Source organism: Macaca thibetana, chromosome 10, assembly GCF_024542745.1.
Source record: "Macaca thibetana thibetana isolate TM-01 chromosome 10, ASM2454274v1, whole genome shotgun sequence".
Classification (NCBI taxonomy): domain Eukaryota; kingdom Metazoa; phylum Chordata; class Mammalia; order Primates; family Cercopithecidae; genus Macaca; species Macaca thibetana.
In genome coordinates, this window is record NC_065587.1 from 33,641,186 (window position 1) to 33,669,009 (window position 27,824).

The 27,824-nt window shown below is 52.1% G+C and overlaps 1 protein-coding gene across 3 annotated transcripts; it reads right to left on the reverse strand.

Moving 5' to 3' along the window:
- SLC25A18 (solute carrier family 25 member 18) lies at window positions 1-27,787 on the reverse strand. Of its 3 annotated transcripts, none has more exons than XM_050746273.1 (11): window positions 23,481-23,851; window positions 23,303-23,365; window positions 12,469-12,556; window positions 11,286-11,408; window positions 11,032-11,087; window positions 9,807-9,897; window positions 8,659-8,777; window positions 3,542-3,707; window positions 2,782-2,936; window positions 1,206-1,281; window positions 1-781 (listed from the first exon to the last, which is right to left on the reverse strand). In XM_050746273.1, exons 3-11 carry the CDS (start codon window positions 12,486-12,488, stop codon window positions 640-642), a joined length of 948 nt encoding a protein of 315 aa, XP_050602230.1. In that variant the 5' UTR covers window positions 12,489-12,556; window positions 23,303-23,365; window positions 23,481-23,851; the 3' UTR covers window positions 1-639. The 3 variants fall into 3 exon arrangements, with proteins under 3 accessions (XP_050602230.1, XP_050602229.1, XP_050602231.1); XM_050746272.1 differs by having other exon boundaries at window positions 12,469-12,688; XM_050746274.1 differs by lacking the exons at window positions 1-781; window positions 1,206-1,281; window positions 23,481-23,851 and adding an exon at window positions 27,526-27,787 and having other exon boundaries at window positions 2,791-2,936.
- Window positions 27,788-27,824: the final 37 nt, after the last annotated feature.

Consider the following 27,824-nt stretch of genomic DNA (forward strand, 5'->3'; position numbering starts at 1 on the left):
CCGTTCACCTTTATTTCAAATAGTGTTCCTCGGATACAGGGAGGGGTCTGCAAGAGCCTGGGCTCTGGAGGAGGGGCCGGGCTGCCCAGTTAGAGCCGGCCTCAGCCCCCTCAGCCATCCAGGGATTCGAAAGGGAGCTTGGTCTCAAACGAGGTGCTGACTTTGAGGACTTTCATGGACCCTTGAACTTCTGATCCTCCTTTTCCTCAAAAATCAGTGCTAGGACTCATAAGTTATAGAGTCCAAGATTAACAATGCTAAATCCTCAAGCTGACTGAAGATTGCCGAGTTTGACTGAGATGTTAAAATATAGAAACAACCCTTCTATTTTGACTACCTGTTAAGGTGCTGCAATTAATACAACTAAAGTACTACTCTTGTTGAAAAGTAGGTGGGTAGGGGCTTCTGAAAGCCCCTGGTAGCTGTGCCCACAAAGGAAAATGAGTGTAGACACACAGGGGAAGAAGGCTGTGCTCGACTTGTTAGAGTATAGGGCTGTTTCTCCTGAGACTGAGGTAGCGCTACAACGCAGAGGACAAGGCAGGCCGGAGCGGCCCCGCCTGCCCTTGTCCCCTCTAGGCTAAGTGAAATGGGCTAGAGAGAGGGTGGCGAGTGCAGGGACCTGACCTCCAGCTCCGTCTACTCAAAACACTTTAAGATGCGCTCTCCAATCCCAATGAAATAGACCCCTTGAGCAATCCCAAAGAGAGGTGCTATGACCAGTGCCCGGCAGCCAGCGCCTTTCATGAAGGCAGACGGTCCCTCCTGAATCCAGAGTTTCCTGGGGAGAAAGAAGAGCCGGTGAGCTGATGGGCAGGGGCAGTCTGCCAGCAGCCCTCGGTGGCGGCCTCTCCATCTGTGCACCGCTCGTTTGAGAATAGTGCCTTCCCAGCAGGAGCGAGGGGCCAGGGGTGTGGGGCTGTGCCTCGCCCGCTAGGTGCGTGCAGGTTGGTTACTTATGCAGTTGGGTCAAGGCCTTGGAAATAGGCTTGATGTGGCTAGAATCTTTGGTGAGAGACGCTGTGGGGATACCACAAAGAAGAAAAAGGCTCCCAGTACCCTGTTTTCTCTGAGAGGTGAGGGAAAGACAGACTTCTGAGAAACCCAGAGCCCAGCATTACAGCTGGTCTCTAAATCTGACCTAGGCATTCACCCATGCAGAGGAACCGGTCCCAGCCACCATTTGAGGGGACACTGGCTCTCACCTGGCACAGTCGGTGATCCCACTGTACACGTCCTCGCCCAGGCCTTTCTTGAGGGTTTGGATTCGAGTTTTCAGAACTAAATGAAGTAAAAGTTAAAATAAGTGGTGAACAGCTTACCTTTGGTGTCCTCCCCTCAACACGAAGTGGCTGGGTCCTCCTTTAGAGCTACCACATGTAAAACTGCGTCATAGGCCGGGCACGGTGGCTCACGCCTGTAATCCCAGCACTTTGGGAGGCTGAGGAGGGCGGATCACGAGGTCAGGAGTTCAAGACCAACCTGGCCAACATAGTGAAACCCCATCTCTACTAAAAATACAAAAATGAGCCGGGCGTGGTGGCGTATGCCTGTAGTCCCAGCTACTCGGGAGGCAGGGGCGGGAGAATCGCTTGAACCGGGGAGGCGGAGGTTGTGGTGTGCTGGGATTGCATCACTGCACTCCAATCTGGGCAACAGATTGAGACTCCATGTCAAAAAAAAAAAAAAGGTCGTGAGACCAGTTCTGCCATTGTGTGCATTGTGTGATCTGAGTGGAGGTCTTCGTCTTTGCGCCTCAGCTATAAAATAAATGAGTCACGTTACCGTGGGTTGGTTTGGTTTTGTTGAGACGGGGTCTTGCTCTGTTGCCCAGGCTGGAGTGCAGTGGCACAGTCACAGCTCACTGCAACCTCGACCATCTGGGCTCAAGTGATCTTGCCACCTCAGCCTCCCCAGTAGCTGGGACTACAGGCGCTACCACCACACCCAGCTAATGTTTTTACTTCTTTTAGAGACAGGGTCTCACTTTGTTGCCCAGGCTGGTCTCAAACTCCTGGGCTCTTGTCTCGTCCTCCCAAAGTTTCGGGATTACAGGTGTGAGCCGCCGCCGCGCCTGGCCAGGTTACTGTTGGTATAGGAAGTCCGCCCGCATGTTTGGGGAGCTGCGGGCAGCCCTAACACAGAGGGAGGCATTGTCTTCTCACAGTGGGTTTAGCTCCCGCCTTTAGCCCCAAATTTTATGTATTTATTTTTTTGAGATGGAGTCTTGTGCTGTCACCCAGGCTGGAGTGCAATGGTGTGGTCTTGGCTCACTGTAACCTCCACCTCCCAGGTTCTAGTGATTCTCCTACCTCAGCCTCCCAAGTAGCTGGGATTACAGGCACCCGCCACCACACTCAGCTAATTTGTTTTGTATTTTTAGTAGAGACGGGGTTTCACCATGTTAGTCAGGATGGTCTCAAATTCCTGACCTCAGGTGATCCACCCACCTCGGCCTCCCAAAGTGCTGGGATTGCAGGCGTGAGCCACCACACCCGGCCAACCCCACATTTTAAAAGATCAGCAATAATTTACAGCTGAGGCTCACAACTCTTCTGAGGGGATGAAAAGCTAAAGGAATCTTGAAGGTGAGGGGATGTGTCAGGGATGAGAAACAGAGGGAAAGTCTCTTGAGCCCACTTTCTCCGGAAGGGCCTTTAATGAGCCTCTGCCAGCAGCCAGATTGCAACCCCAGACGGCTTCCAGGGTTGGGCTGTTCCATCTGTAAGCGCAAAATTAACTGTTCATCCTATAGAAAGGACACGTCTCCCACCTCCTTACCATCTAGAGGCGTCACTGCGACCGCAGCTACGGAACCTGCCACACAGCCTGACACGAAGGAATGTGCAAAGGACGCCTTACCGGCGAGCTCGTTGAACCCCAGGTGGTTAAGGTTGGCGAACAGTGGGAAGTAGATGATGGAGAAGGGGATATCTCTGCAGAAGAGGGAGGAGAAACTCTGAGCTCCGAGCCGCCCTGGGGCTGCCGCCCGAGGTGAGACGATGAGCTTTGCTGTCAGCTATGGGGCTCACAGAGAAGCCGCTGGGACTCACCCCTTCTTCAGTGCCCGGGACAGCAGGGGACAAAAGGGCTACTGCCATCTGTCCTGCCCTCCCAGCTCCTTCCTCTGCCCTGCAGCACCTGCAGCCTCTTGACTGCCAGAGGCAAGTCCGAGGCTGGAAACGTGTTCTGTGCAGGGGCAGGCAGGCCAAGGGAAGATGAGGGACATGGCCACCCATTTACTAGGAACTCTGCGGTCCTCTGTAGACAGGGGCTTTCTTAGGTGCCTTTGGGCCACAAAACACGCAGCCTTCCTGTGGGGCTGGTCATCGCTACGCAAGGGGCCTAAAACTTCAGTCTTCTAGGTACCCATTCTGTGCCACCCTGGCCAGTTCTGGACAAAACAGGAAGCACGGAAATCGTCTGCTCACCTGGATTTGGGTATTCTGGGAAGGACACAGCGGCAGATAGGACAGCCAGCTCTCCGGCCCTCACGCCCTCCCCCATGCACTTGTCCTAGGGAACCGGAAGAGAGGCTCACCTGAGGAGGGTGGCACCCAGGCCCTTGTAGAGCCCAGCCAGGCCCTGGGTGCGGAGCAGCTCCCGGGCGATGAGGGTGGCAGAGGGGCGTTTGTGGGTGGAAGCCGAACCCGTTGTGTAGGACCTGGAGGCGGAGGGTGCTGAGGCTGAGCCCTGATGATGGACGGCTGGAAGGGAAAGGACAGACCCCATCACTACCTGGTCCCCGACAGATGCGACAAAACACTCCTGAGTGTAGCTCTCAATCCCTGCCCCTGAGGCAGTTCAGAGGCCAGGCTGACACCTCGACTGGCATCCGGAAGAATGTCCTAATTTTAGAATGTTAATTTTTGGCTCTAAGGATGTCTTCCTAAGGTCTACAGTATCTCAGGAGCTATCCCAGTGCTGAGAACGCTTCCCAAGAGCACGGCCACAACCTGGCCCGCTTGCTTCTCCGCCACATTCCTTAGGGCTCCATTCCTTGCCCTCCCATTAAAACTGGATTTGATCTGGCTTCCATTTCTAAACCATTTCTCAGCCTATGTAGATCATTTTTATTTTTACTTATTTTGGGTTTCTTTTTTGCAGTGGTGTGATCTCAGCTCACTGCAACCTCCGCCTCCCAGGTTCAAGCGATTCTCCTGCCTCAGCCTCCCTGGTAGCTGGGATTACAGGCACCCACCACCACACCTAGCTGATTTTTGTATTTTTAGTAGAGACGGGGTTTCACCATGTTGGCCAGGCTGGTCTCGAACTCCTGACCTCAGGTGATCCACCTGCCTTGGCCTCCCAAAGTGCTGGGATTACAGGTGTGAGCCACTGTGCCTGGCCTGGGTGATTTTTAGACACAAAAATAATTTGTTGCTTTTCACCGTTAGGCAGAACATACGTGAAATTCCCATGCCCTAAGGTGCTAATAGGATGGAATGTCTCCCTCAGGCTTCCATGGCACCTCCTTCTGCTTGCCCTCCAAGATGAGGTGAGCAGGTCCGTCCCACCCTTCCCTATTTGGTAGAATTTGATTCTTTAAATAATTCAGAGCCCATCATTTGGTAAGTTCAATATTACTAATTACAATGGAATTATACCACATTTAAAATGTTGTAAGGTGGCTGGGCGCAGTGGCTCACGCCTGTAATCCCAGTACTTTGGGAGGCCAAGGTGGGCAGATCACCTGAGGTTGGGAGTTCGAGACCAGCCTGACCAATATGGAGAAATCTTGTCTCTACTAAAACTACAGAAACAAAAATGAGCCGGATGTGTTGGTGCATACCTGTAATCTCAGCTACTCAGGAGGCTGAGGCAGGAGAATCACTTGAACCTGGGAGGCAGAGGTTGTGGTGAGCCGAGATAGCACAAATGGACTCCAACCTGGGCAACAGAGTGAAACTCTGCCTCAAAAATAAATAAATAATAATAAAATAAATAAATAATAGTAAAATAAAATGCTGTGAGGCCCATTAACAACAATGGGATTCACGACACCGAAATTCTGTGAATATTTATTTTCCTAAATCTGTGTTTGAGAAGCTTTGCTTAGATTATAAGTCCTTGCCAAAAGGAAGCTATTCCCAACGACGTCCCAAATTTGTTTGGTATCCACCAGAAAAATATTTCTTTGAGACGGAGTCTTGCTCTGCGGCCCAGGCTGGAGTGCAGTGGCGCGATCTCAGCTCACTGCAAGCTCCGCCTCCCGGGTTCACGCCATTCTCCTGCCTCAGCCTCCCGAGTAGCTGGGACTACAGGCGCCCGCCACCTCGCCCGGCTAATTTTTTGTATTTTTTTAGTAGAGACGGGGTTTCACTCTGTTGGCCACTCCTGACCTCGTGATCCACCCGCCTTGGCCTCCCACAGTGCTGGGATTACAGGCGTGAGCCACCGCGCCCAGCCGAAAATATTTCATACTAGGAATCTAGTTATCACGCACATTTTCTTTTTTTTTTTCCTTTTTATTTTTTTTCTTGAGACGGAGTCTCGCACTGTCACCTGGGCTGGTGTGTGCAGTGGCGCGATCTCGGCTTGCTGCAACCTCTGCCTCCTGGGTTCAAGTGATTCTCCTGCCTCAGCCTCCCAAGTAGCTAGGATTACAGGTGCCTGCCACTATGCCTGGCAAATTTTTTGTATTTTTAGTAGAGACGGGGTTTCACTACGTTGGTCAGGCTAGTCTCGAACTCCTGACCTCGTGATCCACCCACCTTGACCACCCAAAGTGCTGGGATTACAGGTGTGAGCCACTGTGCCCGGGCCACATTTTCTTTTTTTGTGGTTTTTGTTTTGTTTTGCTTTTGTTTTTGTTTTTGTTTTGAGACGGAGTTTCACTCTTGTTGCTCAGACTGGACTGTGATGTCATGATCTCTGCTCACTGCAACCTCTGCCTCCTGGTTTCAAGTGATTCTCCTGCCTCAGCCTCCTGAGTAGCTGGGATTACAGGCATGCGCCACCACGCCCAGCTAATTTTGCATTTTTAGTAGAGACGGAGTTTCTCCACGTTGGTCAGACTGGTCTTGAACTCCCGACTTTAGGTGATCCACCCGCCTCAGCCTCCCAAAGTACTGGGATTACAGACGTGAGCCACCACACCCGGCCTGTTTTGTTTGTTCGTTGTTTTTTTGAGACGGGGTCTTGCTCTGCCACCCAGGCTGGAGTGCAGTGGCACAATCGCTCACTGCAGCCTCAACCTTCCTGGCTCAAGCAATCCTCCCACCTCTGCCTCCCGAGTCCCTGGGACCACAGACCCACACCAGCACGTCCAGGACCACGGCCCCATGCCAGCACATCTGGCTAATTTTTGTATTTTTTTAGAGGCAAGGTCTCACTATGTTGCCCAGGCTAGTCCTAAACTCCTGAGCTAAAGTGATCCCCCCATCTCGGCCTCCCAAAGTGTTGGGAGCCACTGCACACAGCCTTTGCACAAATTTTCTTTTCTTTTCTTTTCTTTTTCTGGGATCTTGCTCTATCACCCAGGCTGGAGTGCAGTGGCCTGATCTTGGCTCACTGCAACCCCCGCCTCCCCAGTTCAAGCGATTCTCCTGCCTCAGCCTCCCAAGCCGCTGGAACTGCAAGTGCACACCACCACACTTGGTTAATTTTTGTATTTTTAGTAGAGAGAGGGTTTCACTATGTTGGCCAGGCTGGTCTCGAACTCCTGACCTCAGGTGATCCGCCCACCTGAGCCTCCCAAAGTGCTGGGATTATAGGCGTGAGCCACTGCACCTGGCAGGCACATATTTTCTTATGGTAGTAATCTAGGTGCAGGCTGCAAACAATTAACTTTAAGTAATTAGTTGATCAATATGAACATTATTTTCCCCATTGTCATCTTTACATGCACCATAATTTATTGATATCCTATCTTTTACTTCTTTCTAAATGCTTTTGGAATACTAAACTTCTTTTTTTTTTTTTTTTTTTTTTTTTTTTTGAGACGGAGTCTCGCTCTGTCGCCCAGGCTGGAGTGCAGTGGCCGGTCTCACTGCAAGCTCCGCCTCCCGGGTTTACGCCATTCTCCTGCCTCAGCCTCCCGAGTAGCTGGGACACAGGCGCCTGCCACCTCGCCCGGCTAGTTTTTTTTTGTATTTTTAGTAGAGACGGGGTTTCACCATGTTAGCCAGGATGGTCTCGATCTCCTGACCTTGTGATCCGCCCATCTCGGCCTCCCAAAGTGCTGGGATTACAGGCTTGAGCCACCGCGCCCGGCCTGGAATACTAAACTTCTTACACAGGTTGAAAAACTAAACACAGTGGGGACTCATCTGTGCCTAACTTTATTCTCCCGCAGTTTTATTTGGTCCAGGCTGGTCTGATTCAATGTAGAAATCTGGTAGAATTCTCGCACAGCACATGTGCACATCTGAATTGAGGAAGGGAAGGGCACTGCATGGACTGAGGACTGTATGCCCGTTGCCAGGTGCTGCATTAGGTGCATGATGGGTTAGTGTATTTAATTTGGTCGCTGTGGTTTAGCCCTAAGGAGAGGCCCCCACATCCCTTCCACGGTTGGCCAGCTCTAGCTTTTACTATATGCGTTGTGGCATCTACACCACTCCATAGTGCTTGCTTTTTTTTTTTTTTGAGACAGAGTCTCGCTCTGTTGCCCAGGCTAGAGTGCAGTGGTGCGATCGCTCACTACAACCTCCGCCGCCCGGGTTCAAGTGATTCTCCTGCCTCAGCCTCCCGAGTAGCTGGGATTACAGGAGTGTACCATGCTGAGCCAACACCACTCCATCGTTCTGAGAGGACCAGGATTTAGGAAAGGGCCAAACTTCTCTTCCAGGAAAAAACAAAAGAATGAGAATTATTTTCTTATCCCTTTTTAATGCCTTTCCACCAAAAGCCAGCTTCTACAGCACAAAATACTTACTGACTGGAGGTTTCAGTGAGCCAGTCATTGGCATTTCTCTCTTTTTTTTTTTTGAGATGAAGTCTCGCTTTTGTCCTCCAGGCTGGAGTGCAAATGGCGTCATCTCTGCTCACTGCAACCTCCGCCTCCTGGGATCAAGTGATTCTCCTGCCTCAGCCTCACGAGTAGCTGGGATTACAGGCACCTGCCACCATGCCTGGCTAATTTTTGTATTTTTAGTAGAGACGGGGTTTCACCATGTTGGCCAGGCTGGTCTTGAACTCCTGACCTCAGGTGATCCGCCTGCCTTGGCCTCCCAAAGTGCTGGGATTACTGGTGTGAGCCACCACGCCCGGCGGCGTTTCTTAAAATCTTTAGGAAATCAAGTCTAATTGTGAAGAAAATATGACAGAAGCATAAAGTATTTTCTGACCCTCTGAATCAACATTCTCGTTTCTGCTATTTGTTCTGGAGCTGGCAGCATTGATGAAATGGGTAACCATAAACGAAGACTTTTTTTTTTTTTTCACACCTGGCTAGTTTTTGTATCTTTAGTAGAGACGGGGTTTTACCATGCTGGGTGGGCTGGTCTTGAACTCCTGACCTCAAGTGATCCACCTGCCTCGGCCTCCCAAAGTGCCGGGATTACAGGCGTGAGCCACCATGCCTGGCCAAAGACTTCTAACTGCTTGGAAAGTTGACTGGTCACACAGCCTAGCAAATGAGGGTGGGATGTGGGATGTGCCTGGTTCCAATCCCAGCCCTTTACTGTTCCCATAGGAGGTGGGGACAGGCCTCACCCAAGCGTCCAGCATCCTGCAGCTGAATCTTGAGCATTTCCATGGGAGAGGTCACCACCACCTGGCACATCCCAGCCCCACACCCGGCAAGCATCTCCATCTTCAGGTTCCGCTGCATCCTATGGGAACAGGCGTCAGGCTCCTTCAGCCGCAGCTGCCCTCTTGTGAGAGGGGGACTTTCCCTGGATGGCCTCTGTGGCTGCCACTCACCCAGCTGGGCAAGTCATCAGCTAGCCCTTAGTTGTGGTCTCTGTACTGACAGGGGACTAAGTTTAAAACAAAGCCTGCTAGGGAGGTAGCGCTGCGCGGAAGCTGAAAACAGTGACAGAGAAACTACCCAGGCCAGGCGTTGTCCCTGATCCCTTCAGGAACATCACTGTGGCAATGTGAGGCACAGAGAGAGCTAGAAAGTGTTTGGGGACTGATTTGTTTTTCCTGAGACGAGGTCTCACTCCGTCGCCCAGGCTGACATGCAGTGGAACCAACATGGCTCACTGCAACCTTTTTTTTTTTTTTGAGACGGAGTCTGGCTCTGTCGCCCAGGCTGGAGTGCAGTGGCCGGATCTCAGCTCACTGCAAGCTCCGCCTCCCAGGTTTACGCCATTCTCCTGCCTCAGCCTCCCGAGTAGCTGGGACTACAGGTGCCCACCACCTCGCCCAGCTAGTTTTTTGTATTTCTTAATAGAGACGGGGTTTCACCGTGTTAGCCAGGATGGTCTCGATCTTCTGACCTCGTGATCCACCCGTCTCGGCCTCCCAAAGTGCTGGTATTACAGGCTTGAGCCACCGCGCCCGGCGGCTCACTGCAACCTTGACCTCCTGGGCTCAAGCGGCCTCCTTCCTTAACCTCCTAAAGTGCTGGGATTACAGGCATGAGCCACTGCACCCAGCTTGGTGGCTGATTTTTAAAAATTTATTGCCTAGTTGATGGATTTGTCGGTGTATTCTATATTGTCTATATTATCTGTCACACTTCCAAAGTATACCAGCTCGTTCTCTGCCTTCACTCTCCAGCAACCCTCAGCCCTGGGTGCACATACTGAAATGCATGCAGGCAGGTAAAATGAGGCACATTTGAAATCTTCTTCCTGCCATCTCTCCCAAAAAACACACAGTGAAGGATCCAACCCCACTCCACCTGGCCATACCCATCTTCCATGAGCAGCTGCCGGAAGAAGTCGTTGGCGGCCAGCTTGATGGCCTTCTCCGGAGTGACCAGAGTGAGGTTCACAGCAGCCCCTGGAAGTGAAGGACAAGATGGGGAGTCAAGGCCATCCCAGAAATAACAGTTCCCCGGGTCTGCCCCTCAGCCCTAGCCAGGCCAGTCTCTGAGTGAAGGGCATCTTGAGGGCCAGGTGGGGCTCCCGGGCCTATTTCACTGAAATAACTTTCCATTCCCACTCCCTACCACATTCTCTCTTTTTTTTTTTTTTCGAGACGAAGTCTGGCTCTGTCGCCCAGGCTGGAGTGCGGTGGCGCGATCTCAGCTCACTGCAAGCTCCGCCTCCCGGGTTCACGCCATTCTCCTGCCTCAGCCTCCCGAGAAGCTGGGACTACAGGCGCCCGCCACCTCGCCCGGCTAGTTTTTTGTATTTTTTAGTAGAGAGGGGGTTTCACCGTGTTAGCCAGGATGGTCTCGATCTCCTGACCTCGTGATCCGCCCGCCTCGGCCTCCCAAAGTGCTGGGATTACAGGCGTGAGCCACCGCGCCCGGCTCCACATTCTCCTCTTTTTACGTATTTTTTTCTTGCGAACTCCTCAGTCTGGTTATCAGGAAGCCATTTTATTTTTGTTGCTGCTGGTGGGGTCTAGGATGATAAACCAGCAGTTCCCAGTGACAGGCGCCAGGCGCAGGGACTGGGGTTCTGCTCCTCGGTGCCGCACAAGCCAGTCCCATTGGCTGCTGGCTCCGGGCTCTCCAGGGTTTGTGTTTCGCTTCTCGGTGGCACAAGCATATGAGTTCCTGCTCAACTCCAGCTTTGGATCCACTGTCCAAGGTGGCCTGCTGGCTGGGGGCCCCGCAGGGACCGTGGCAGCGCTGGACCGTGCTGGGGAGGAGGCACCCGGAACTCCCTGCCAGGCGCTCAGGCCCCTCTCTCTCTTCGCTTCTAGCCAGGCAGAGAGAGGCCGGCAGGCAAGGTGGGCTCGCCTGCTCTTAGTGAGGCGGTGGCGGGGGTGTACTCTGGGGGTCTCTGGAAGCCTTACCGGGACCCAGGGCTGCCTCTGACTCCACCCAAGAGCACAGAGGCTCATCAGGAAGGACCCCCTGGCAGCCCCGGCCCCATCCCCGCAGCAACGGAAGGAACACCAGTTCCCCAGGTCCCCTACGCTCACACCTGCTGCCCAGCCTCCCGGGGGGCCTGAGAAGCCCACCTCGGTACATGCCGAAGAAGCCCTCTGCCCGAGCCGTCTTCATCAGGCAGTCGATCCTGAAAGCAGAGGCCAGAGTAGGAGTCAGGGTGCAGCAGGCCGCCCAGCCCCCTCCATGCCCTGCTCCCGCGGGCACATCCCAGCTGACCAGCTCCCCAGCCCCCACGCTCACGCGCGCTGCCTGGAGACTGGAGGGAAGGGGGCCCCATCCCTCCTCCGGGCGCCTCTGCCCTCCACGCTGGCCCACCAGCACCTACATTCCTTTGTACATGGCTTTCCCATGCTGGTTCTGCAGGCGAGTCTTGGCCAAGTCGATGGGGAACACGCAGGTCACCCCCACGAGCCCTGCTACACCTCCATTGATGAGTTTGGCTGTGATGCTAGGACACGGGGAGGAGAGAGGCAGAGGGAGGGGCAGGTTAGGGAGCGGATGCAGCCAGGAATGGGCAGGGGCACAGACAGTGGAGAACCACAGCCCCACAGGTGTCCAGAGATGCTCTTCAGCCTCCCTGGCCCAGGTCTGGTCCAGACAGGACGGCCGCACTCACCAGGGCTGAGGCATCTTGCTGCAACCCGGGAGGGAAGTCCCTGGAGCTGGGACCTGCAGGGGCTTCTGGGAGGAGCCCAGCTCTGCCCCCATGGGCCGCCACCAGGGCACCGCTCTGCCCCGAGCTTCCCCGGCCCGCCCTCTGGCTCTTCCGCAGGCCTGGAGCCATGTGTGCGGTTCTCACACAAACTGGCTGAAGGTCAGGCGGAACCGAGTTTGCATCCCGACTGTGACCTTGCCTCTCTGGGCCTGCATTCCCGTGGAACTCACTCCAGGGTTGCTGAGGACTATGGAAACCGTGCCTGGGGAGAATGCCAGCTATTGTTCATAATAAGAGAACAGGCACTTCCCACAGTGAGGGCTTCAAGTCGGTCAGCCCCTGAGGTGATCTCGTTCCAGCCAAAAGTCAAGCCACAGTTGAGATAACATGCCCCCCACGCTGCTGGGTATAGGAGCTTTGGAAGACCAGATATAGAAAACAAAGCTTCTCAGACTCCTTGGAACCCACTAAACTTTTCTTATCTTTCAGGCGGGAGGCAGACTGTGAACAAAATATTTGGCGATGGATTTACCTGGAAGTGGTAAGAGTGGATGACAGTGGGCCTTTCACAAAGGAAGAAACTTGGGACGATAAAGAGAACTGTGAACTAAACTTGGCAGTCAGAGAAGATGAACCCAAACGAACTATGTTGAACAATAATATACACGTGCACAGAAGCTTGTGTGTATGTATTTGCCGCAGTAGAGGTAGTGTATATGTGATATGGGGAGCAGGGTTCTTGCTCTTCCCCAGGACTCAGCTTGTTCTTCAGAAACCTGGATGTGCTATCACCATAGCGACTCTCTCCCCAGGCCCAGGGGCCAGGGCCTCTGGCTGCCCCCACCCCGCTCACCTCAGATCTTGGTGGGCCATTCTGCAGGGACTGGGGATCCCAGGACACAGGGCTGCTGGCTCCTTGGGGTAGCCGCTGTTGGGGCTGGCTGAGGGAAGAAGTGGAAGCTTCCTTGGCTCTGGCCCCGCAGCAGTGTGGACAGAGCACGGGTTTTGAGTGCAGCCTGGCCCGAGCCACCTTCCCGGCAAGTCACGGCCTCCCTGGGCTACAGCTTCCTCCCCTGTGGTCAGAGAAACACACACCTCACAGATGGGCGAGGACGCACGTCACTAGTGGACTCATGCAGCCCGCTTGCTCCACTTTTTTCCCTTCCTAAACCTTTTGGACTTTGGGATTCAAATCAGAATCCTTGAACTTTTGGACTCTGGGGATCAGATAAGAAGGAAGCGGCCGGGCGCGGTGGCTCAAGCCTGTAATCCCAGCACTTTGGGAGGCCGAGACGGGCGGATCACGAGGTCAGGAGATCGAGACCATCCTGGCTAACACGGTGAAACCCCGTCTCTACTAAAAAATACAAAAAACTAGCCGGGCGAGGTGGCGGGCGCCTGTAGTCCCAGCTACTCGGGAGGCTGAGGCAGGAGAATGGCGTAAACCCGGGAGGCGGAGCTTGCAGTGATCTGAGATCCAGCCACTGCACTCCAGCCCGGGCGACAGAGCCAGACTCCGTCTCAAAAAAAAAAAAAAAAGAAGGAAGGGGAATGAGAGAGCAGGATACAGCCTGCTGAGGCTGGAGGAAAGGATGTCTGGGGCATTTTGGACAGAGGCATGGGAGTGGCGCCGGAGGAAGCAGATGGGATGGGAAAGGATTTTAAGAGGAGTTGCTATGAACTAGGAATCCCTTTCATTGTGTCTCAGAACTACAATAAAATACTTAAGATGGCCAGGCGTGGTGGCTCATGCCTGTAATCCTAACTCTTTGGGAGGCCGAGGTGGGCGGATTGCCTGAGCTCAGGAGTTCAAGACTAGCCTGGGCAACGTGGTAAAACCCTGTCTCTACTAAAAATGCAAAAATTAGTTGTGCATGGTGGTGGGCTAGTAATCCCAGCTACTTGGGAGACTGAGGTAGGAGATTGCTTGAACCCAGGAGACAGAGGTTGTGGTGAGCTGAGATCACACCACTGCTCTCTAGCCTGGGTGACAGATCAACTCTGTCTTTAAAAAAAAAAAAAAAAAAAAAAAAAAAGGGCTGGGCTCGGTGGCTCACGCCTATAATCCCAGCACTTTGGGAGGTGAGACGGGCGGATCATGAGGTCAGGAGATGGAGACCATCCTGGCTAACACAGTGAAACCCCGTCTCTACTAAAAATACAAAAAATTAGCCAGGCGTGGTGGCAGGTGCCTGGAGTCCCAGCTACTCCGGAGGCTGAGGCAGGAGAATGGCCTGAACCCAGGAAGTGGAGCTTGCAGTGAGCCGAGATGGCGCCACTGCACTCCAGCCTGGGCGACAGAGTGAGACTCCATCTCAAAAAACAAAACAAGGCCGGGCACGGTGGCTCAAGCCTGTAATCCCAGCACTTTGGGAGGCCGAGACGGACGGATCACGAGGTCAGGAGATCGAGACCATCCTGGCTAACACGGTGAAACCCCGTCTCTACTGAAAAATAAAAAAAAAAAAACTAGCCGGGCATGGTGGCGGGCGCCTGTAGTCCCAGCTACTTGGGAGGCTGAGGCAGGAGAATGGCCTGAAACCAGGAGGCGGAGCTTGCAGTGAGCCGAGATCGCACCACTGCACTCCAGCCTGGGCGACAGAGCAAGACTCCATCTCAAAAAACAAAACAAAGCAAACAAACAAACAAACAAAAAACACTTAAGATGCTCCACGGTTACTTTTTTGACTATTAAACTGTGTTTTCTGAAATTCATGTGATCTTGTTGAGAAACCAACCTACATTATATTCCTAATTGACAAGCGGAAGCTACAATTACAACAGCTTCTGAGGAGGGGCCTGCTTTTTTTTTTTTTTTTTTTTTTGAGACGGAGTCTCGCTCTGTCGCCCAGGCTGGAGTACAGTGGCCAGATCTCAGCTCACTGCAAGCTCTGCCTCCCGGGTTCACACCATTCTCCTGCCTCAGCCTCCCGAGTAGCTGGGACTACAGGCGCCCGCCACCTCGCCCGGCTAGTTTTTTGTATTTTTAGTAGAGACGGGGTTTCACCGTGTTAGCCAGGATGGTCTCGATCTCCTGACCTTGTGATCCGCCCGTCTCGGCCTCCCAAAGTGCTGGGATTCCAGGCTTGAGCCACCGCGCCCAACTGCCTGCTTTTTTTTTTTTTGAGATGGAGTTTCGCTCTGTCTCCCAGGCTGGAGTGTGATGGCGCGATCTCGGCTCACTGCAACCTCCGCCTTCCGGGTTCACGCCATTCTCCAGCCTTAGCCTCTGGAGTAGCTGGTACTACAGGCAGGTGCTACCACGTGCAGCTAATTTTTATTTTTGTATTTTTTCCGACCTCAGGTGATCCACCTGCCTCAGCCTCCCAAAGTGTTGGGATTATAGGCGTGAGCCACCGTGCTAGGCCGGAATGGGGCTGCTTTAACCTTAGAGGGGCGTTGTCAGGAACAGCTCTCCTGATGCTCTCTGCTTGGGCGCAGGCTGGCCCAGGCCCTGAGGGGCCTCTTCTCTCCGGTGCCCGGAAGCTGCCTTAGGGTCCCCAGCTCTCCCGCACTCCACACTGCTCTCCAGGCTGCCAGCAATTCTTTGCTGCCTCCAGCTATTTTGTTTTGGGTAAGAGAAGAAAGGAGGGGCGGGGGAGACAGCAGTCTTTCTCTTGGTGCTACACTAATCCATTCAGGAAGACATTTACTGAGTGCTGGGCACTGCTCCCGGTCTGGTGACATTGTAGTGCACAAAAGACACATTCTAGTTCTCAAGTTCCGCCGGGGGCAGTGGCTCATGCCTGTAATCCCAGCACTTTGGGAGGCTGAGGCGGGTGGCTTGCTTGAGCCCAGGAGTTCAAGACCAGCCTGGGCAACATAGTAAAACCCCATCTTTACAAAAACACAAAAAATTAGCTGGCCATGGTGGCCCAGCTACTCAGGAGGTTGAGATGGGAGGATTGTTTGAGCCCAGGAGGTAGAGGCTGCAGTGAGTCAAGACCATGCCACTATACTCCAGCCTGGGCAACAGAGCGAAACCCTATGCCCCCTAAAAAAAAAAAAAAAAAAAAAAAGGCAGCGTGCAGTGGCTCACGCCTGTAATCCCAACACTTTGGGAGGCCGAGGAGGGTGGATCACCTGAGGTCAGCAGTTCGAGGCCAGCCTGGGCAACATGGTGAAAACCCATCTCTACTAAAAATACAAAAATTAGCAGGGCATGGTGGCAGATCACGAGGTCAGGAGTTCGAGACTAGCCTGGTCAACATAGTGAAACCCCATCTCTACTAGAAATACAAAAATTAGTGGGGCATAGGGGTGCGTGCATGTAATCCCAGCTACTCGGGAGGCTGAGGCAGGAGAATTGCTTGAAGCCAGGAGGCAGAGGTTGCAGTGAGCTGACATCACGCCACTGCATTCCAGCCTGGGCAACAGAGCAATAGTCTGTCTCAAAAAAAAAAAAAAAAAAAAAAAAAACCCACAAATATTAGCCTGTGTGGTGGCGGGCGCCTGTAATCCTAGCTACTTGGGAGGCTGGGGCAGAAGAATCACTTGAACCTGGGAAGTGAAGGTTGCAGTGAGCAGAGACTGTGCCACTGCACTCCAGCCTGGACAACAGAGAGAGATTTTGTCTCAAAAAAGAAATAAAGAAAACAGTTTATATAAAGTAATACATTTTTAAAAAAGGACTTCAGTTGGCCAGACGTGGTGGCTCACGCCTGTAATCCCAGCACTTTGGGAGGCCGAGGCAGGTAGATCACGAGGTCAGGAGATGGAGACCATCCTGGCCAACACGGTGAAACCCCCTCTTTACTAAAAATACAAAAAAATTAGCCGGGCGTGGCGGCGGGTGCCTGTAGTCCCAGCTACTCAGGAGGCTGAGGCAGGAGAATGGTGTGAACCCGGGAGGCAGAGCTTGCAGTGAGCTGAGATCCGGCCACTGCACTCCAGCCTGGGTGACAGAGCGAGACTCTGTCTCAAAAAAAAAAAAAAAGAAAAAAAAAAGGGATAGGACACAACCGTTTCTGTCTGAAGCCAGGGAGTCCAATAATTGAGAACATTGTGACTGCTCTTATAACCACATTCCCTGCTGTTTCTAGGGCTAAATTACTACTTTAGAAACTGTGGGCCGGGCGTGGTGCCTCACACCTGTAATCCCAGCACTTCGGAAGGTTGAGGAGGGCAGATCACCTGAGGTTGGGAGTTCGAGACCAGCCTGACCAACATGGATAAACCCCATCTCTACTAAAAATACAAAAAATTAGCTGGGCGTGGTGACATATGCCTATAATCCCAGCTACACGGGAACTCGGGAGGTTGAGGCAGGAGAATCGCTTGAACCCAGGAGGTGGAGCTTGCAGTGAGCCGAGATGGCGCCACTGCACTCCAGCCTGGGCGACAGAGTGAGACTCCGTCTCAAACAAAACAAAACAAAACAAAATTGTGGCTCCCTGGCTACTGGAATAGGGGTATTTAACAGATGCCAGAGAAATCAGGGACACCCTAATCCCAGAGCCACTCCACAGCATAGCTAGACAGACGTGAGTGTTTCCACCCATGACGAGCATTGGGTGGGAGCGTGTGCCTCCCTACCCCGAGGCTGTACCAAGCTGCTGCACATCCAGCCCCGGAAGTTCCCTTCAGCAGGCCTGTGGTAATCAAAGCCTGTGACTTGACAAGATTCCTGGCAGCAGTAAAGGCATGAGTAAACAGGCAACAAAGATGAAACCATTAGCCAGGCAAGGTATGAAAGGAGTCACAGCACCATGAAAACCCCAAACCTGGCACCAGGGCTGATAATTGCTCCCCAAGGCAACCCACAAGCCTACGTGTTAGTCACTCTACAGATATTTGTTGAGTGACTACTGTATGCCATTTGCAGTTCTAAGCAGCAGGACACAGCTGGGGAACAAAGCAAGGCCTTGCCCTCCACAGAATTGAAATCCTACTGGTTCCAGCACTGATGGGAATAGACGTCTTCTTTTTTTTTTTTTTTTTTTTTTTTTTTTTTTTTGAGACGGAGTCTCACTCTGTTGCCCAGGCTGGAGTGCAGTGGCCGGATCTCAGCTCACTGCAAGCTCCACCTCCCAGGTTTACGCCATTCTCCTGCCTCAGCCTCCTGAGTAGCTGGGACTACAGGTGCCTGCCACCGCGCCCGGCTAGTTTTTTGTATTTTTTAGTAGAGACAGGGTTTCACTGTGTTCGCCAGGATGGTCTCCATCTCCTGACCTCGTGATCCGCCCGTCTCGGCCTCCCAAAGTGCGGGGATTACAGGCTTGAGCCACCGCGCCCAGCCCCTTTTTTTTTCTTTTAAGAGACGAGTCTCACTCTGTCACCCAGGCTGGAGTGCAGTGGTGTGATATTGACTCACTGCAACCTCCGCCTCCCAGGTTCACGCCATTCTCCTGCCTCAGCCTCTCGAGTAGCTGGGACTACAGGCACATGCCTCCACGCCCAGCTAATTTTCGTATTTTTAGTAGAGATGGGGTTTCACCATGTTGGCCAGGCTGGTCTTGAACTCCTGACCTCGTGATCCGCCCGCCTCAGCCTCCCAAAGTGCTGGGATTACAGGCGTCAGCCACCGCGCCTGGCCGGGAATAGACTTGTAAAGTGACACAGCCCACCCCGCCACAGGGAAGCCCTTGTGTTCTCTCAACATAGGCCTAAAGGATCCCCGGCAAGGGGCGTTCTTGCAGCAAACGGCAACCGGGGCAGCCACATTGCCTGGCCAGGGCACTTGCTATGCTGCCAAAGAATTTGGTCAACAAACGGACAGTTGTTCAACTATTGAGTCATTTAAGGTTTGCTGAATGCTTCAGACTGGCAGCCAATGGCCCACATTTCCTCACCTTCCTTTTTTTTTTTTTTTTTTTTTTTTTTTGAGACTGGAGTGTCTCTGCTCTGTCACTCCCTCCCGCCAGGCTGGAGTGAATGGCACGATCCGGTTTACTGCAACCTCTGCCTCCTGGATTCAAGCCCGTTCGGCCTCCCAAAGTGCTGGGATTACAGGCTTGAGCCACCGCGCCCGGCCCCTCACCTTCCTTTTTTTTTTTGAGACGGAGTCTTGCTCTGTCACCTAGGCTGGAGTGAATGGCACGATCTTGGTTCACTGCAACCTCTGCCTCCTGGATTCAAGCCATTCTCCTGCCTCATCTTCCCCAGTAGCTGGGATTACAGGCGCACACCACTATGCCCAGCTAATTTTGTATTTTTAGTAGAGATGGGGTTTCACCATGTTGGCCAGGCTGGTCTCGAACTCCTGACTTCGTGATCTGCCCGCTTCGGCCTCCCAAAGTGCTGGGATTACAGGTGTGAGCCACCACGCCAGGCCTCCTCTATCATCTTTTCTGAAGGAATTTAGAGTGTATAAATCATAATCTAAGTGCTGGGATACAGAACAATGAGAAGACACACCTGAAACTCTGGAATCAAAGTGGGAAAGGACTAGAAAATCAGCCACCTGGACGACAGAGGCTCCCTGTCACTGCTCGGGATGCAGCATCTGGCCATGACATTGTGTCACTGTGCATTGGGAAGACAAGTGCATTCACAATTCACATTCGATAACTGAATCATATTAAGAAGGAATTTGATATGTCTCTACTAAAAATACAACAATTAGCTGGGCGTGGTGACGCATGTCTGTAATCCCAGGTACTCAGGAGGCCGAGGCAGGAGAATCGCTCGAACCTGGGAGGTGGAGCTTGCAGTGAGTTGAGATCGCGCCACTGCACTCCACCCTGGGTGACAGAGCGAGACTCCATCTCGAAAAATACATATATAAATAAATAATAATAATAATAATAAGGGAGCATTGGCCAGGCACGGTGGCTCACGCCTGTGATACCAGCACTCTGGGAGGCCTTAGTGGGTGGATCATGAGGTCAGGAGTTCGAGACCAGCCTGGCCAACATAGTGAAATTCCGTTTCTACTAAAAACACAAAAATCAGTCAGGCGTGGTGGCACGTGCCTGTAGTCCCAACTACTCGGGAGGCTGAGGCAGGAGAATCGCTTGAATCCGGGAGTCAGAGCTTGCAGTGAGCTGAGATCTGGCCACTGCACTCCAGACTGGGTGACAGAGTGAGACTCCGTCTCAAAAAAAAAAAAAAAAAAAAAAAGCATAAGGAAGAATTTAGAAGCAGAAGGTGGGGTGTGCAGAGCCTAGATGTGGGCGTGGTATGAGCAGAGGGTTCAGGGAACAGAACTGTGGGAAGGAGGCAGCAAAGGCAGGTTAGGCCACATGCGGAGAGCCTGGGTGGCTAGAGACAGTATGTGCCCTCCTAAAAGGGCATTTTTTTGGTTTTCTTTTCGATTGGCATTTTCACAACATGAAAAGTGAATGTTTAAACGTGATCCTGTAGGCAATAACAAAACACTGAATACTTCTTTTTTTCAGGGGGACAAGATCTGGCTCTGTTGCCCAGGCTGGAGTGCAGTGGCGCAATCTCAGCTCACTGCAACCTCCACTTCCCAGGCTCAAGCGATCCTCCCACCTCAGCCTCCCAAGTAGTTGGGACCACAGGTGTATGCCACCATGCCAGGCTAATTTTTTAAAAATGTCTTTGTAGAGATGGGGTTTTGCTATGTTGCCCAGGCTGGTCTTGAACTCGTGTGCTCAGCTGATCCACACGCCTCCACCTTCTGAAGTGTTGGGATTACAGGCGTGAGCCACTGCCCGGCCACACCGAATGCTTTTAAGGGGGAAAATACCGCACTGAATGTGGTATGAGGACAATTATTCTGGAAGAATGGGTTGAGGGCGGTCAGTGAGAGGCCAATGAGGAGACACTTCACAGTAAAACAATGACGTGGAGAGGGAGGGGTTAGGGAAAAAGCCTAGAGAACAAGGGTTACTGGGAGAGAACTTCATAGAGAACAAAAAGGCCTGGCCTTGGTGACTGTCCAGGGCCAAAGGGCAGGGAAGAACCATGGCGCTGTCTCCGCTCTGCGGAATGAAGGATGCGAGTTAGGAACCGAAGCTGCCTGCAGGGAAGGAGAGAGATGGGGTCATGGGGGCTTCAGGAACTCTCTCCTCAGCACTGTAAGAACCCCTCAACGGTAGACACCGTGCTGCTGTGGCTGGCCCCGGGCTAGTCCTCCAGTGCCCAGGTGCTGCACGTCCAGGAGTATTTCTAGATACCGAGTCCTACCTCCTCACCACTCCAGACTCTAGTTTTCAAGCGTGGAGGTGGCTAAGGATGGTTTTGGCGTGGAGTCAGAAGCAGACAGTTTTGGGAGGAAGTGGGGAGGAAGTCAGAGAGGAGGCGCGTCACCGTCAACTGATCTCACCACCCAGCAGCACTCAGAGGCTGCTCCGGCCACCCCGCCTGAACCCCACCGCCAGAACTCACCTGAGGCCCACCCTGTTTTGCTAGAAGATAATGAGCGAACGGGAATGATCCATTACTTTCTGTTACTAATGAACATCTGTTCCCTTTCTTAAAGTGCTTAAAGTAATAGAAAAAAAAAAATTAGAAAATCCAGAAGGTACAGAAAATTGTAAAAGGTCTTGCTGTGTTGCCCAGGCTGGAGTGCAGGGGCGTGACCTTGGCTCACTGCAGCCTCAACTTCCCTGGCTCAAGGGATCCTCCCGCCTCAGCCTCCTGAGTTGTTGAGACTACAGGTGTGCACCATCACGCCCGGCTAATTTTTAAAAAATTATTTGTAGGCCAGGCTCGGTGGCTCACTCCTGTAATCCCAGCACTTTGGGAGGCTGAGGCGGGCGGATCACAAGGTCAGGAGATCAAGACCATCCTGGCTAACACGGTGAAACCCCGTCTCTACTAAAAATACAAAAACTTAGCCAGGCATGGTGGAGGGTGCCTGGAGTCCCAGCTACCCAGGAGGCTGAGGCAGGAGAATGGCGTGAACCCGGGAGGCGGAGTCTGCAGTGAGCCGAGATCGTGCCACTGCACTCCATTCTGGGTGACAGAGACTCCGTCTCAAAGAAAAAAAAAAAAAATTATCTGTAGAGATGGGGTCTCGCCATGTTGCTATGGCTGGTCGTGAACGCCTGGGCTCAAGCAATAATCCCACTTCAACCACTCAAAGTGCTGGGATTACAGGCATGCTCCATCACGCCTGGCTAATTTTTGCATTTTTAGTAGAGATGGGGTTTTACCCTGTTGTCCAGGATGGTCTGGAACTCGTCAGCCTCAAGTGATCTGCCCACCTCGGCCTCCCAAAGTGCTGGAATTACAGGCCTGAACCACTACGCCCGGCCGGAAAAGTGATTCTTAATACACTGTAACTGAGGATCATACTGTGAACAAGACACACTCTTTAGAGAAACGATACTAGCTGGTGAGCTGCAGGGAGGAGTGTGCTAGCGTTTTCCAAGCTCCCCAGATCACACCACTTCTTGCTCTTCCCATTTAAAAACGTCCCATTCCCTTGGCTTGACTCCTCTGGCTTCCCCTTCTGTGCAGCCAGTGCTAGATCACCACCGATTGTCCCCCGGGATGCCTGAGAGCTCCTAACTCAGCTCCTTGCCTTCAGCCTTATTGCCCTCAAATCCACCTTCCGGACTGCCAAGTGGGTGAAGGGGCGCGGGGGCCGTTTTGGGCCTGCTGCCTTCCCGAGGCTCTCGGGTCAGGCTCCCACTCCAGTACAGCCTGCCCTGGTTTTCCTCTTCCTCATCCCTGCTTTCAGCTCTTGCTTTCAGAACACGTCAGTCTTGCATCTAAGTCTCGCACATACTGTCCCCTTCACCCAGGACACTCTTTCTGCATCCAAACCCAGTGATTTACAAATGTTCTTTGCGCTCCAGCTCAGACGTCACCTCCTCCCACACGCCTTTCCGGAGTCCCCCCATTCTTGGCTAGGAGCCCGCTGCTGTTATCCCATCCAATATTCAGTTGCAGCACTTACTGCATTACATTGACACTGACTTGCTTCCCCATGAAAATTACCGGTTATTTGTGAGTTAAGACGGTCTTGAGCCCGGGCACGCTGGCTCACGCCTGTAATCCTAGCACTTTGGGAGGCCAAGGCGGGCAGATCACCTGAGGCCAGGAGTTCGAGACCAGCCTGGCCAACATGCTGAAACCCCATCTCTACTAATAGAAAAAAAAAAAATTAGCCAGGCATGGTGGCGGGCGCCTGTAATCCCAGCTACTCGGGAGGCTGAGGCAGGAGAATTGCTTGAACCCGGGAGGCGGAAGTTGCAGTGAGCCGAGATCATGCCACTGCACTCCAGCCTGGGCAACAGAGTAAAACTGTCTCAAGAAAAAAAAAAAAAGTCTCGGGGCAGTATCCTGGCCATGGTGCAGAGGCATCCAGTAAGCATCCTTGAATCAAGGAGCCACAATGACTTCCCCTCTGACTTTGCCGTCAGACCTGTCACGAGACTGCCGGCTCCACTGTAGGGCTGTGCTCCTTTCTTCCCGCTGTGAGGGGCTGGGTTGGGGGCCTCAGGGTGAGGACCACGTCCCCACCTATCTCCTTTTATTAGCAGAGCAAGGGTGAGTATTCCCAGGAATGAGCACCTCACTCTACTAGTCAGGAGCCAGCTCTTGACTTATTGCTGAGAAAATCACTTGCTTCTTGGCTTGGATGTTGCCTGGGATACCCCACAGTCAGGGGAGGCCACTTCCTTGTGCCCACCCCTTCTGACTCTGTCCAACAAATGGGATGAGTGTCCCTGTCCCACTGGCTGCTCTTCCCCTTTCCCCAAATGGTTTATTTGCTAGAATAGTCTTTACCTACCAACTCTTAGCTGGATGCAGACAGACAAGACACTTACCTGCTTTCGGCAAGAACCTCTGCCTTTTCTGGAACCCAGGATATAGTCCAGATCGCTGCTGAGCTGCAGGGAGAGGTGGCTTTCAGTGCCAGCCAGCCTGGGCTGGTTTTCCCTTCTGGGGTCGGTTTCCCTCCCTCTGCATCCCCCTCATCCCCGCTGCAGGGTTCCAGACTCTCACCGCACACTGCACCTTCAAATAGGTGGGGTTTGAAGCAAAACCCAAAGAGGCTACTAGCCAGTCAAGCCACGCTGTACCTCCCCAGGTGGCAAGCCGGTTGCTGTTTACTTGGTTGCTAATATGACTCGGACAAAAGTCCAGGCTGGGAAAAGATTTTAACAAGGCAGCTTGGGGGTGAGGGGAGATTCGCCGCCCACTGAGAGACCTGGAAGCCAGGGAGGGAGACAAACACTGAAAATCAATGCAATGCAAACACTTCTGCAAGACATTTGGTGCCAGAAGCAAATCCCTGCTTCTCAGTCTCATGCACTTTTCTTACTGCTGATAACCGGCTATTTCAATGATTCTGGGAGGCACCCTCCCTGCAGGAATACATTTTCTGTTCATTTTGCATGTATTTTGTTGGGGGCTATCATGTGCTCAGCTGCAGAAGGGCTGCAATGTAGTTTTGGCACATTCTCCACTCTTAAGAATGTTACAAGTGTAAGAAGAAGAGGGCCAGGTGTGGTGGCTCACGCCTGTAATCCCAGCACTTTGGGAGGCCGAGGCGGGTGGATCATGAGGTCAGGAGATCGAGACCATCCTGGCTAACATGGTGAAACCCCGTCTCTACTAAAAGTACAAAAAATTACCCAGGCGTGGTGGCGGGTGCCTGTAGTCCCAGCTATTTGGGAGGCTGAGGCAGGAGAATGGTGTGAACCCGGGAGGAGGAGCTTGCAGTGAGCTGAGATTGTGCCACTGCACTCCAGCCTGAGGAACAAGAGCAAGGCTCCATCTCAAACAAACAAAGACAGCCTGCTCACAAAAACGAAGAGGTTCGAATGGTTTCTGTGAAGATTCTGTAGGGCTTGGCAGGTGATTAAACAGGTCAGAGGCGGGTATCAGATTTGAAGCACGCCTTAGCAGAGGAAGATATATTATCTCCCCACTGAGTGTTAAAAGTAGGGAGTAGTAGGTAAGAAGACAGGGGAGGGAAGAGAAGTCTGGCAGCTGACATGAGCTTAAGGTGGCAGTTGCAGATAAGGGGGTTACAGTAGGCACCAGAAACAGTGGTGCAGTGCTGTGTCACACCCACAAGCAGGGCTCAAAAAAATAGAGATCGGTGTTGGTGAGGATGTAGAGCAATTGGAACCCTTGTGCATTGCTGGTGAGAATGTGAAACAGGGCAGCCATGGTGGAAGACAGTATGGCAGGTCCTCAAGAAAGTAAACACAGAGGCCAGGTGCGGCGGCTCACGCCTGTAATCCTTGTGCTTTGGGAGGCTGAGGTGGGAGGATCACTAGAATCTGGGATTTTGAGACCAGCCTGGGCAACATCCAAGACTCCATCTCTTTTTTTGTTTTTCCGAGATGCAGTTTCACTCTTGTTGCCCAGGCTGGAGTGCAATGGCACGATCTCGGCTCACCACAACCTCCGCCTCCCGTGTTCAAGTGATTCTCCTGCCTCAGCCTCCCGAGCAGCTGGGATTACAGGCATGCGCCACCACGCCCGGCTAATTTTGTGTTTTTAGTAGAGATGGGGTTTCTCCATGTTTGTCATGCTGGTCCCGACCTCAGGTGATCTGCCTGCCTCAGCCTCCCAAAGTGCTGGGATTACAGGTGTGAGCCAACACACCCGTCCAAAATTTTTTTAAAAAATTAGTCAAAAAAATCCCAAACAAAAAATTAGCCAGGCACAGTGGTGTGTGTAGTTCTAGCTACCTGGGAGGTTGAGGAAGGAGGATCACCTGAGCCCCAGGGTTGGAGGCTGCAGTGAGCTATGATCATACCACTGCACTTCAACTTGGCAAGACCTTATCTCTATTAAAAAATAGAAAACTTGGCAGGGCACAGTGGCTCATGCCTGTAATCCCAGCACTTTGGGAGGCCAAGGAGGGCAGGCGGATCACGAGGTCAGGAGATCGAGATCAGTCTGGCCAACATTGTGAAACCCTGTCTCTACTAAAAATACAAAAATTAGCTGGGCGTGGAGTGCTGGAGTGCAGTGGCGTGATCTCAGCTCACTGCAATCTCCACCTCCTGGGTTCAAGTGATTCTCCAACCTCAGCCTCCCAAGTAGCTGGGATTACAGGCGCCTGCCACCACGCCTGGCTAATTTTTATATTTTCTGTAGAGATGGGGTTTCACCACGTTCGCCAGGTCGGTCTTGAACTCCTGACTTCAAGTGATCCACCTGCCTTGGCCTCCCAAAGTGCTGGGATTAGAGGTGTGAGCCACTGTGCATGGCAAGGGTCAGCGTTTAGCAGGGCAGAGTTTCAGTTGCAAATGTTCTGGAGATAGAGGGTGGATCGTGATGGCTGCACATCAACATGAATGTACTAAACGACTCTGAGATGCATACTTCCAATGATACATTCTCTGTTACATTTTACCACCACAAAAAGGCAGGAAAGCTGGGTGGGTAATGAAGCTAGTAAGGTTACATTTAAACACAAATGGGCAGCAGTAGGGTATGAGGGGGAGGCGTTAGTATTAACGTGACATATAATCAAATGGCTAGGAAAGGACTTTTAAAACATTAGGCAAACTATGGGAAATAAAGTCTGGAAATTACATTGTAAATCATTTTAGTAATAAAAAATTTGGAACAGTGGCAAATAAATCCAATGGACAAAACAACAGCAGCAGGCAACATCCAACAGGCATTTGGAAGCGGGTGGTCACGGTACAGCAAAGAAACATGAATTAAAGACAGAACTGAGTCTGCACGGAGTGACAAATGAGGCCGCAGAGGCAGAAAAAAGATCATCCCCAGGGAGGGCTCCCAGGCTCAAGCGATCCACCCACCTCAGCCTCCTGAGTAGCTGGGACCACAGGTGCACACCATCAACCTGGCTAATTAAAAAAATTATTTTTTTGTAGAGGTGGGGCCTCATTATGTTGCCTAGGCTTTTTTTTTTTTTAGGTGGGGTCTTGCTCTGTCCCCCAGGCTGGAGTGCAGTGGTGCAATCTTGGCTCACTACAACCTCCATCTCCTGGGTTCAAGCGATTCTCCCACCTCAGCCTCCCGAGTAGATGGGACTACAGGCGCCCACCACCACGCCCGGCTAATTTTTTTATTTTTAGTAGAGACGGGGTTTCACCGTGTTAGCCAGGATGGTCTCGATCTCCTGACCTTGTGATCTGCCCGCCTCGGCCTTCAAAGTGCTAGGATTATAGGCGTGAGCCACTGTGCCCGGCCAACTTAAGTCCTTTAAAAAAATTTTTTTTACACTATATAAACTGTTTTCTTTCTTTTTTCTATGCTATGCCTCAGGTTTGAAGATGTTCAGCTCAGATTGCCTGCATCCAAGGACCAAAATGTAAATGTTAGGGCCATTCTTCCAGGTCAGTTTGCATCAGAACCACGCAAGTTGCATCTGTTGCTAGTTATGAGAGAGAGTTGGGCCTTTCTTCAGTTTAAGGTCTTAGGTGGGATGCCAAAATTTGCGTTTCTAGCAAGTTCCCAGATGATGGCCATGCTCCACTGTGAACATCACAATAGATCATGTGAGTGAGAATGATCAGAGCAGGCTGAGGGAGTGGGGAGAGGAACACCGTCACTTCTCCCAAGCTGCAGTTCCTGCAGATCTATGCTGCCTTTGGGAAATGTTTAGTATCACACTGAACATAATTACTTGTGCTGCATTTTCTGAATTATGCAGTTTTCATCTTAGCTTAGAGTGGAGCCAGGGCAAAAGAGGAATTCAAGTTGGAACAAGGAGTCCGAGAAGACGCGACTGCTGGACAGAACAGGGGATGAAGCCAGTCACCAAACTGATGAGCCCGCAGCTCTATCCGAATTAAATGGGCTGAGAATACCAACACTCCACCCTCCTGGTACAACTGCATTGCAGGGAGGAAGCAAAAACATCTTTCCTTCATCTGCTATCTCAGCTAAGCAGTGCACTCTTTCTAGCACCTCACTACAGTCCAGTCTTTCTGTATTCTGGATTCACAATACAGGTTTATTATGAACTCTGAGCAGAGGCTGTTTTTCTCCCTTTTGGTTTCTTAGTAACTAGGCAAAGTACAAGGCTCACGGTGGGTATTTAATAAATACTTACTGAAAACTTGCCTGTGAGTCGATGTTCATCTCAGTTGTTGAGGAACTCACGGGCCAGGCTTCACTTGGCTTTTCTCACTGCCTACTCAATTCCTTCTCAAAGCAAAACCCGTGGATATATCCAAGGAACTGGCTTCATGGCTTTTAAAAATTCTGTCCAGCTTTAACTGGCTAGAATAGGGCTCCTCATCCTTGTCATAGGCTGTCCAGAATGAAGTCCAAATCCAGGACTTGAGGAGCATGTCATGCTCTCCCGAACCTGCATAAGTCTCAAGAGCACCTGCATTGATATGCATGTCA

What these genes read in the sequence shown, in the direction of transcription:
- SLC25A18 (XM_050746273.1), bottom strand. Translation starts at nt 12,488, where the DNA reads ATGGCCCACCAAGATCTGAG. An exon ending in ATGGCCCACCAAGATCTGAG is followed by an intron (nt 11,409 to 12,468) that starts GTGAGCGGGGTG and finishes CCCGTGTCCTAG; the next exon opens with CATCACAGCCAAACTCATCA. An exon ending in AAAGCCATGTACAAAGGAAT is followed by an intron (nt 11,088 to 11,285) that starts GTAGGTGCTGGT and finishes CTCTGCTTTCAG; the next exon opens with GATCGACTGCCTGATGAAGA.